The 11,798-nt window shown below is 51.4% G+C and overlaps 1 protein-coding gene across 3 annotated transcripts in view; it reads right to left on the bottom strand.

The window, feature by feature from the left end:
- Positions 1-1,602: 1,602 nt before the first annotated feature.
- The window catches only part of PGPEP1 (pyroglutamyl-peptidase I), a 30,758-nt gene continuing 20,562 nt past the window's right edge, over positions 1,603-11,798 (bottom strand). For all 3 annotated transcript variants that reach the window (XM_004760948.2, XM_045081557.1, XM_045081548.1), the window contains exons 4-5: positions 9,795-10,027; positions 1,603-6,176 (exon numbers count right to left, since the gene is read on the bottom strand). In XM_004760948.2, coding sequence (XP_004761005.1) covers positions 5,984-6,176; positions 9,795-10,027 — 426 coding nt within the window. In that variant the 3' untranslated portion in view covers positions 1,603-5,983. The remainder of the gene's footprint in view (positions 6,177-9,794; positions 10,028-11,798) is intronic.

The following is an 11,798-nucleotide window of genomic DNA, read 5'->3' on the forward strand; positions in this document are numbered from 1 at the left end:
GGGGGGATGCCACCTGAGCCTGCCCCTCACCCTTTCCAGGGGACCTGGACATGTCCAGGCAGGTCTGAGACGCTCCTTGTAGAAACTGCTGAATGCCTGGTGGCAAACTGCCAGCGCAGAAAGGAGGGGATAGTGAAAGAGGGTGTGGGGGAAGGACTTTGGGATTTCCGGTTCAGTACTCCCCACCCCCCCATACCTACCCAGGACTTCACACTCAATGTGTTCCAAGATGTTGGGTTTTGAGGTATGCATAGGAGTTCTCCAGATATAAATGGGGGCAGGGGGTCTTCCAGGCAGAGGGGCCTGATTGGGGTCAGTGGTAAGAAGAAAATGGAGATTCAAATGCCCAGGAGTTTAGCTTTCTCCTGGAAGCCAAAGGGAGCCATGGAGGGTATGAGAGGTGGGGAGGAACCCCCATTAGATCCCCAGGATGGGGTGGACCAATAGGTGAGACTGGTGTCCAAGAGCTGAAGGAAACTGGTGAATGGGGCCACGCGAGGCCTCTCTAAAATGGGGTCAAGCAAGGCCTTTCTAAGTCTTACCCTCCAATGAACCTGCCCCTATCTGCCTTGGACTGTTCAGCTGCCTGTGTGACTCTCATTATTTCTGGGTCCCCTGCGCTGTACTCCCAGCCTGGAAACTGCTGGATCCCTGATGTGTCCCCAGCCCCAGGAACCAATGCCCAGTAGGCACTTTATAAGTGACCAAGGCAGCCACAGGATAAGGCAAGGAAAACACAGCGCAGGCAGGTCCACTGGAGAAGGAAGCTGGCCTTCTGGGGCAGGTCTTCCGCTCTCAGGAGGCTCCACCGCCTCTCTGCGCCCCCTGCTGGCCTCAGCACGGAACACCGAGCACTCACCCCTTTTCCTATGTCCTCCCATGGTTTATTACACACCAGTTACATGCCTGGGGCTGCCCCGGGTGCAAAGGACACTTGCTCTGAGGGTGCAAAGACACTGTGTCTCCCCTCCCTTGGAACCCACGTTCTCCAAGACAAGTCCTTTTGGTTTCAGAGATCTATTCTTTGAAAGCCACTGATGCTTAAAATGTCTTCATCCTGAGGATATACATAGGGGAATGACCAAATCCTGTTTCTGGTTCAAACTACTTAGCTCCAGAGAACCTGGCGGGTTCCCTGCCTCTCCACAACCTGGCCATGACACGTAGGACAAGAGTCTTCACCTGGCAGAGCCTCAGTTTCCCTGTCTGTAAAAGGGGGTAACGGAACCTGCCCCCGCCACCCCAGGGTTGTGAGTGGGAACTTGGCACAAGCTGGAGGTCTAAATAATCGTGATTTAAATCCCAGCACCCCACCAGCTTGCTGTGTGACTGCAGGAAGTTACTCAGCCTCTCTGTGCATCAGAACAAAGGCTCTGGGTTGTGGAAGGGAGACTGTTCAGTACAGAAATCCTCTCCTCATTCATACAAAAATCTTATCATTCTTAACTCAGTGCAATCATAACATTGGCCACAGACTGAGCCCCAGGTCATATACCAGTGACAGAAATCCCAGTGAATCAGGGCCCCCATTCCGCCCATTCAGGCCATCGGGCGGAGGGGGACCCCAGTAGACACTAACCTCTCACAAAGACACACAAGAAATCACATATTTCAACTGTTTTATTTGCTTCCTGGGGTGTCAAGTTTGGGACCTTCCAGAGCCCAGCCCCCAGCAAAGTCATGGCAGACCCTTCCCCAGCCTGGGCTCCCAGACAGGACCGTTTCAGACAAGGCACTCATAGGGAACTCTGGGGGTCAGGGAGAGGCCACCCCGGGGCTCAGGGGCCAGGCCCACCTGGGGGGACAGAAAACCCAGTTACCTTAGGTAGGAAAGGCTTTTCCTAAAGAGACATTTAGGATGAGCTAGAAACCTGAGATGTTAAGGGAGCCCCAGAAGCGTGCCAGGTCCCCCCAGGGTGGGCAGAAAGCCAGCTCTGTTTCCCAAGACCCAGATGTGTCTTCCCTGGTCCCTGGGGACGCCACAGGCCTTGGGAGCAGAGAGCCCAATTCCAAACTGGCTTTCTCTGGGATTCGCTAGGGACAAACTGTGACAGCCTCAGAAGTCACTCACCCAAGACCCCCAGCTCTATAAATGGCTCTGGTGACCCTGGGCTGGGCCCTGGGGGGACCAGGACCCCCCGGCCTGGGGTTTCTTCTCTCTTTCCCAGCTCATCCCCTTTCTCTGAGTCCCAAGCTTACTGGAGAGGCAGGCACTTCTGTGGGTCTCAGGGCAGCTGAAAATAAGGCCTGGGGTGGGGGAGGGGAGTGGGAAGGGAAGAAAAATGGCCAGGGGAGCTCAGGGCTGGACCTCCCTTCCCTGCTGCAAAAATAGAGATGCTCTCCCTCCTGGCCAGCAGCCCGAGGCCCTTATGAGGCACTTGTGCCTGGGAAGGGAAATTTCATCTGGGATATAAAACCAAAAGCCCTCTTCGGTCTGCTGGATACGGTGGGATTTGTGGCCTCGGGGAGCCACCTGGGAATGAGTGTCCAGGCTCTGCCCACAGGGACCACCAGCGCCCCACACCGGCTGCAGGCTGCCTCGGAGGCTGGAGCCCGAGGAGAAGAATGGGGCTTTGTCCCCGCAAAGGGGACTTTGGGGTTTAAACACTCCAAGGGGAGGAGAGGTCAAAGGTCAACAGTCTAGACAGTGGCAGCAGAAAAGAGGCCAGGGCAGTGGGCGGATTTCCAGGCGCAGCTCCCCTCCCTGGCCCAGTCGCCCCCCACCCCCACCCTAGGGCACACAGGCATGGGAGCAGACACACACACACACACACACACACGCGCACACACACACACACACACACCCCAGCTGGCCTGGCTTCCTGGCAGACACTTCTAAGACAAAAAAAGGCATCCTGAATCTCCTTTTCCAGCCATCCCCCTGGTCAAGCCTTTTCTGTTCTAGAAGTCACTATGCCAGTCAAGAGCAAGGCGGCTGAAAACGACTTTCCTTGCCAAAACCACTGCAATCAGACGATCCCTCAAAGGCCTCTTGGGAAGCCATGATTTCTGTCCCCCACCTGCTCTTGTCTCTCCCCATGGCCAAGGGACCTTGGCTGTTCCTTGACTGGACCATGTGGCCCAGGTGGCACAAACCCAGTCCACCAACTCCAATTCCTGCTTCTTCCCACCTTTCCTTCTTACTAACGTCTCCATACTTCTTTTTCAAGCTACGAGATCATGTCCCTACCACTGGCCTTCTTTTCAGTAAGCAAAGGGGGAGCCGAAGGGGCCGAGAGAGGAAGAAAGGTATCAGGTGTAGAGGGTCTGACATCATAAAGGAGACGTGACCACCAGACACCCAGATGACCATTGCTGCCCCGCTCCCCCAGCCTCGGCTACCCCCACGGGGGGCCAGGGGGAGGCCCCCACTCCGCTTTCTTACAAGAAATTCCCCCAGCAGCCTTCCCACCACATCCCTCTGCCCATTCTTCTTCCTAGAACACCTGCCACCTAACCATTCGCATCTCTCCCCTCCAAACCCTGCCAAGCCACACCCACTTCACAGCCCCATCCCTCCGCCCCATTCTGTGCCCGCCTCCGCCTGAGACTCTGCAAAGAACAAGGGGGCAAGAATGGGCCTAGGTTCTCCCTTCTCACGGGGAGACATTTCAGTCGGAGACCCAGTGAATGCAGACAGACACACCATGGAGAGAACAGATGAGTTTGCCCAAAAGAAGAAACATTTTTCCAATTTTTAAAGTGGAAAATCACAGTTAAAAAAAAAAAAAAAAAAGCTGGCAGTAAGTGAGTGAAGTGTTTAATGGCGGTGTGATTAAATGAGAATGAGCGAAATGCTCTGCGTCGTGGACGAGGACAGGATTCCAGCTTGACTTGATGAGAAAACCTAAAACCATTGCAGAAACACAAAAATGACACACATACACTCAACACATGATCAGACAATAAGTTATACTTCTAAATTTCTGAATCACATGGTGCTTTAAACAGAGAGGCAAAATGAAGACAAAGGAAAGACGAAAATGTGGAGTTTGGGGATGGTGTGTGCGGGTTCTAGTGGGTACCCAGCTAAGCTGAGGCCTGGCTCATCTCCAGGTTCCCCCTCTTTTCCCTCCTCATCCTGCCCGAATTCGTTTCCTCCTTCACACCCCTGCAGATCAGACCTCTGGGGAACAGAGCTAGATGAAGCCTCATGTTCTCAATGAGACCTCTGGGGGTATCTTCCCGAGCTCCCCACATCCAGAACGGCCACAATTTCTGCTCACAGAACCCTACACAGCAGATTTCTCAGGAGATGACAATCTCAGCCGGGGGATGTAAACAGGGCATTTCTGGCAGACGGTGGGCTGGCATGCCTGCAGAGTCCCAATCAGTTCAACCTGCCAGCCACAGGCCACTCTCACTGCCAAGTGCAGGCCCCGAGTCACCCACCTGGAGCCACTTTCCCCTCCAGAGAAAACCCAGGATCCAGAAAATGCATTGAACTCAGAAACCCGTCCACCTGGTTCCCAAGCGGCATAGCCGCTCAGCCGAGGCAGGAACTCCCCTGGCCATGAGAACAAGAGGCCAAGAAGGTGAGTGTTTAAGAAAACGAAACAGAACAAGCATCACATCTGTTTTAGGAAGAACTGCATGCTGGGTAACACTGACAAGATCCAACCCGCATCAGACTCCAGCACACCTCGCACTTCGGGAAATTATAAAAACCCGTCTTCCTCCCACCCCACCCCCCAAATAGGAGAACACTTCCAAAATGTGTGTTTTCCTCAGTTGGCAGCACGGCTGCTGTTGTCATTCGTTTCCTCTGACGGATATCAAGGTCCCGCTGAGTTCAGTGGCCTCCCGGGGGGGGGGGGGGACGTTCCTCTCATCCCTGGTTGCTAAGTTCGAAGTTGCCAGGGAGTGAGATCAAAATTTACTCCTGAGTCTCCAGAACCATCTATACAGAAGCCCACTGGCTACTCCACCACCCTCCTGCTCAAACACGCCAGCACACATGGAGACCAGCAAACTCCAGCCCCCGGGCCCCATTCTGTGCCTCCCCACCCCCACTTAAGGAGAACAAGAGCTGGTCGCCAGCACCAAGCCTGCAAAACTCTGGGTCACATGTGGGGTGGGTTTGCAGCTGCTACAGATTTTTACATATTTAAAAAAAAAAAAAGTCATGTGCAAGGTCAAAATGACAAGGGCTGTTTTCCCACCCCTGCTCCAGAGTCCCCAAGGGTACAGCGTCAAAAGGGTCAGCTCACCTTTTTAACCACCTGGGGCAGCAGCTTCCACCCCCCTCTCCCCCACCTCCCTCCCACGGCCTGGCTAAAGGCCCCACTGGCTCTGAGGAAAGGGAACTCGATGTCAGCTCCAATACAAAGACGTGGGTCCTGTTTTCAGAGAAAGAGGCAAAACAGGGCTGCATCCCAGGAAAAAGAAAAGACACGTTGCTGTCCAGGAAATCCCGCCTTTTAACCAAAGGGAATATAAATTCCTCTGTGCCCAAACTAGCACTATTGTTTTTAAAAAAGAGGATAAGAAAGAGAAGAAAAAAAAAGCCCCAGCCATATCCCAAGGCAGCCCTTTCTGGGGCCATCCAGACTGTTGGGATGTGGTTCAGGGCAAAGACTCTTCAAGGAGGTTTTAAGTTTGGGAAAAACCAGTCATGGACGGAGGGAACTCCAGAATCCCTTCATCAGGGACTTAGAAAAGCAGGTGAGCAGGTGGCCCCAGCTGAGGGCTCAAGAGCAAAGACCCACCTGACCGGGATTCCCTGCAGAGATCAGAAGCCACCAGCTTCCCAGCCGCTGGGGCTGTGTCCCCAGATGCAAAGGGAAATAGAGAAAAAAATTTTCAGCCACCTCCTTCCAGGCGACCAGCCCTTTCGTGGAGAAGAAGGAAGAGGAAGTGTGTAAGTTGGAATATTGATCCAAATCAGATCCCCAGCTGATGCGCTGATCCTCCTTGGCCAGGAGGGTGGACATCCCTCCCGGGGTCTCTAGTAGGACAAGATCTTGGGAGGCCCAAGAGGCTCTCAGTGTTTGTGGCGACAGCTGATTTTGCCTTCTGACTGCTCCAGGAAATCCAGCATCTCCTCGATGATGGCCCGCAGCGCCCTGCCCAGCTGGTCTGCATTGTAGGGCTTGCCCAGGGGAGGCACGTGAACAAAGGCTGAGCGGCCATGACTCTGGTACAGCGAGGTGTAGTAGGTGAAGTCACAGAGGTACCTGAGTTTCAGGGCATCGGGGGCAGGAGGAAGACCAAAATGGGGTCAGAGAGTCAGTAATGGGACAGCCTCCATCCAGACCCCCAACCTCGCCAGAAATCTACAAGACGGAATATGCTTGTCCCCCCTACCCTCCCCACCCTGGCTCTCCAGGTTGGCAAAAATGAACAAATCCGGTAACTCGGAGTGCTGGTGTGTATGGGACCAAGGAGGGAGTGGGATACAGCTAGTTGCCCCAGGGGGAGGATTGGGCAGACTAGGAACATGGCAAAGGCCTGGGTTGGATGACAGGTTCTTGCTGGTTTTGGAGAATCTACCTTCAGAAGCCATCTGCAGGAGGGCACAAGACAGATGAAGAAGGTATTCGCTGCACGGCTAAGTATAAAGGCAGAATAAGAAGCAACCTGCTGGGGTCTGCATGTCCCTCCTCAAATTCAGTGTTGAAATCCCAGCTCCCCATGGGATGGAATTAAGAGGCAAGGCCCTTGGGAAGCGAGAGCCCTCACGAATGGCACGAGTGCCCTTATAAAGGACATCCCAGAGGGCTGTCCTCCTCCTCCTGCCACGTGCGGATGCAGCAAGAAGTCAGCAGTCTGCAACCTAGAAGGAGGCCTTCAGCAGAACGTGGCCAGGCTGGCGCCATGATCTTGAACTTCCCAGCCTCCGAAACTGTAAGCCATCACTCTTGGGTGCTTATAAGCTGCCCGGTCGGTGGTGTTTTCTTAGAGCATAACGAAGGGGCTGGGGCACAACATGACTTGTCTACAGAGAGAGGTGTGGCTTGACACATAGCCACACCGAGGAATGAGTACCATGTAGCCGTTTGCAAAGCATGCAGTAGGCCCCGGAGGGGAGCAGAGATTCCGCCAAGACCCGTGTTGGGTGCCCGCGAGTGAAACTGAGGAAGGGGGCTCTCAGGAAAAGGCACCTCCTGTCACTTTATCCACAGAAAAGCAGAGCAAATTAGGACAGAATCCTAAAGCAGCACTCCAAGCGTTCCCTAGGCAGCTGACCCTTGAACATGGGTTCGAACTACAAGGACCCACGTCTTCAAGGACCGTTTTCAAGAAACAGAAGACAGTACTGTAAATGTATCTTCTCATGATTTTCTCCTTTAAGTTTTTATTTTAATTCCAGTTCATATATAGTGTTCTATTATTTTTTAAAAGATTTTATTTATCTATTTGAGAGAGAGATCATGAGCAGGGGGGAGAGGGGGAAGCAGGCTCCCCGCTGAGCTGGGAGTCCGATGTGGGGCTCGATCCCAGGACCCCGGGATCATGACCTGAACCGAAGGCAGACACTTAACCCACTGAGCCGCCCAGGCGCCCCTACAGTGTCCTATTAGTTTCAGCGTGTGATATAGTGATTCAACACGTCCATCCATCACCGGCCTCTCAGCATGAGAAGTCCCCCTCCTTCATGGCCACCACCTATTTCCCTCACTCCCCGCTGGTAAACCGCAGCTTGTTCTCTATAGCTAACCATCTATTTCTTGATGCGCTCAGGTCGTGATCCCAGGGTCCTGGGATGGAGCCCTGCGCGGGACATCCCTGCTCCGTGGGGAGTCGTCTTCTCCCCTTCCCTCTGCCTGCCACTCTGTCTACTTGGGCTCTATGTGTCGAATAAAGAAAGAAAATGTTTTTTGGTTTCTCTCTCTCTTTTCTCCTCGGCTTGTTTGTTCTGTTTCTTAAATTCCACGCATGACTAAATCACAGGGTCTTTATCTTTCTCTGGTTTATTTCACTTAGCATAATAGTCTCTAGCTCTGTCTGTGTTGCTGCAAACAGCTGGATTTCATTCTTTTTGTTTGCTGAGTAATATTCCTATGTGTGTGTGTCTGTATCTCTATACAGATATATCTCACATCTTATCCATTCATCAGCCAATGCATACGTGGCTGCTTTCATCTCCTTATGATTTTTTTTTTTTCTTAACGTAAGCACTATGCTCCACACTGGGCTCAAACTCACAGAGATCAAGAGTTGCACACTCTACGACTGAGCCAGCCAGGTGCCTCTCCTCATGATTTTCTTAATAACATTTTCTTTTCTCAGGCTGACTAAGAATACAGTACAGAACACATACAACCAACACAATATATATTAACCCACTGTTTATGTGACTGGTAAGTTTCCTGTCAGCAGCGGGCTATTAGTAGCTAAATTTGGGGGATGGGGAGTCAAATGTTACACAATTTTCAATTACACAGGGGGATGGTCAGCACCCCTCCCCCCACACTGTCCAAGGGTTAGTTGTCTATGGAAAGGTGTAGGATGTTTTACAATTAAGTCTCAGATCTAATAGAGGGATTGCTGGGGAGAAGGAGAGAAGGCGAGAGAATTTTTCACGATGGGAACATATGAGAAGATATTCCAGAATTATCTGTGCAATTTAGAATTAGTTTTAAAAACAGAATGGTGGCGAATTCGGTTACTCCATTCAGTCAACTGAATCTGCCACCTGCCGCCTTTGGGCTGGAGAAGTATACAAAGTGCTGAGAAACGGAGACACTCGTGCTGACAAGACCCAGAACAGAGAGGACTCAACTTGGTCTAGGGGGTTGAGGAGACCCCCCCGCCAAGAAGGCCACCTGTTGGAGCTAAGGCCTGAAAGACGCCTTATCAAAGGGAGATGAGTTCTGAGCAGCGGCCACAGCATGAGCAAAGGCCCTGAGGCTAGAATGAGCGTGCCAGAGGAGGCTGGTTGGTGGGACTGGTGTGCAGTAGGGGCAGGGAGAGCAAAGGTAGATGAGCGGGGAGAGGTGGCAAGGGCCAAACCACACATGCCCTGTGGGTGCTGGAGATAGATTGGGATTTTATTCTAGGATACCATCTGATTTAAATGTGTAAAAGACTTGTAAGAGGCTATTTCTTCCTCAAAATAATGTTTACCCTGAACCTTAAGATGCGACCTTATTTGGATACAAGGGTCTTGCAGATATAATTAGTTAAGATGACATCCTGCCGGACTTGGGTGGGTCCTAAATCCAGCAACGGGGTCCTCGGAAGCAGGCCACGTGAACACATGCACGCAGGGAAGAAGGTCATGGGGAGATGGAGGCAGAGATTGGGGTGACACAGCCCCAAGCCAAGGAACACCCAGTGTTACCAGCAGCCACCAAAAAGCTGGGAACAGTCTCCCTCAGAGCCTCCAGAAGGAGTAAATGTTGCCAACAGAAGGATCTGGACTTTGGACTTGGCTTTGGACTTTTAGCCTCCAGAACTAGAAGAGCATGAATCTTGGTTGTCCTAAGCGACCAAGTTGATGGGCTTTGTCATGACAGCCACAGAAAACTACCACAAAAACCAAATGCTTAGAGGGGGAGGACTGTCTAGGCCCGGGCAGAGAGGCAGGAGGACCACCAGAGAGGTGGCTGGGGCAGTGCCCACGCAGCAGAAGCCAGGACTTGGGTGAGGCCACATGGGCAGACCCACACATCATGAGCCTTGGAAGCAGAATGAGTGGGACCTCTTGGAGCATATACTTATTCCGAGGCTCATGACTGGTGAGTGCTCGGCCCACAGAGGCCAAAGTCAACACACTTGGCTTGCCCATTGCTAGCCTGGGCCAGTAGACGAGGGAAACCACCACTCACACTCACCCCCAGGAGCCCTACCTGCCGGCATCCTGTGAAATGGTCACAGACACATCCAGGCCCAGCGTCGTGACCCTCTTACAGACAGCGTCCATGTCGATGATGGAATCAATGCTTTCCGGGCCGTCCTCCACGCAGCACTGGGAGCCAGGGCAGAAGCGACAGTTGTCCAGCCCCTTGTAGCCCTTGTTATGCCCGCACTTCTCCAGTGTGACCGTGGTCGCCATGCCCGACACCCCCACATGCACCACGAGCTGCAGACAGACGGGCAGGGCTTAACTGGGTTTGGCCATGAGACTGTGGGTCCCATTCCCCCTACCCCAGACCAAGACAATGACAGCATCCTCCCCGGGGCTCTGCCCAGGGTCACATTGTTTCTGGCCCCCGGCTGCAGGAAGAGATCATACAGTCACCCCACTGAAAGGTCTGCCCAGAAAACATGCCCGGATGTGCAACATGCCAGGATGTTCATTGCAGCTGTGTTACCCCGAGCCAACACCAGAAACCACCTCATTGGCCACTACCAGGGGGCTGGCTAATAAATTAGGAGCTACCAGGTAGCTGTTAACGTGCCAAAAGCAGTTTTTTTTTTCTTTTTAAGATTTTATTTATTTATTTGAGACAGAGGGAGAGAGAGAGAGAGCATGAGTGGTGGGAGGGGAAGAAGGAGAAGGAGAAGCAGACTCCCCAGGGAGTCCAATGTGGGGTTCGAACCCAAGACCCTGAGATTATGACCTGAGCTGAAGGCAGATGCTTAACCGACTGAGCCTCCCAGGTGCTCCCCAAAAGCAGTTCTGTAAGGAAGGATCTTCAAGACATATTGCCAAATACCCAAGACAAGGTGTAACCTCAAGGAATCTAACCTACGTTCCAAGAGGTCATAATCTGGGGATATAGCTAAGTGGCAGAGCATTTGACTGCAAAGAGGTAATAATCTGTCAGTTGTCACTTCAGTGTTTTTTCTAAAAATGAGAAAAAAAAAAAAAAAAACCGAAAACACAGGCTCAATAATGGAAAAACAGTTATATTCATTACTAAAAATTGCCCAGCTGTTACAATGACGACAGGGAGATAAGTTATTGAGCACTACATCTGAAACTAATGAAGTACTGTACATTGGCTAATTGAATTTAATTTGAAAACAAAACAAAACAAAAAAACAAAAAGGAATAACGTAAGGGAGACTTTCATGACCAGGTAATTAAGATGCTCATGATAAAATATTTATAAAAGGCAGAAGACCTCAAAGAATACAGTTGAATCTCAACTATTAATTGTGTATATGCTTACGCACAGAAAGGGCAATACAAACGTAAACATTTATATATGTAGACATTTAAAGTAGGGGCTGAGGAGCATTCTAGGTGGCCGTGGTTGGGGGGGGGGGCACATGGCTAGTGGGCACTGAAAATGTGGCTGGTATGAACTGAGATGTGACATCAGTGTGGAACACACACCAGGTTCTGGAGGCTGGGCACCTACATACACAAAGGAACGTAAGATATCTCCATAATAACTCTTTTAAAGTTGATTATGGTCGAGATAATTTTTTAATTTATATTTTTAAAAAAGATTTTATTTATTTATTTGACAGACAGACAGAGATCACAAGTAGGCAGAGAGAGAGGGGGAAGCAGGCTCCCCACTGAGCAGAGAGCCCGATGAGGGGCTTGATCTTAGGACCCTGAGAACTTGACCTCAGCCAAAGGCAGTCACTTAACAACTGAGCCACCCAGGCGCCCCGACTGAAAATATTATTAAAATTTATTTCACCCATTTATTCTGACATTTTTAAAAGGTTCCTAGTGGGACATTTAAAGGGTCCTAGGGAATGGCGTGCTAACGTCTAGGGGGCCACTCCGGTGCAGAATGGAACTCTCTGGAGTTACAAAGTTCATTCACTGACTGGACGGCCCACACCTGGTGCTCCATAAACAGAATCGGGGAACATGAAAACAAAAAAGCAGCTGTAGTATAATGAGCTGAATGGTGATACTCCCCTCATACCAACCCTCCCCCCGCCAA

This window comes from Mustela putorius, unplaced genomic scaffold, assembly GCF_011764305.1.
Source record: "Mustela putorius furo isolate JIRA1106 unplaced genomic scaffold, ASM1176430v1.1 tig00000095_pilon_pilon_pilon, whole genome shotgun sequence".
NCBI classification, from domain to species: Eukaryota; Metazoa; Chordata; class Mammalia; order Carnivora; family Mustelidae; genus Mustela; species Mustela putorius.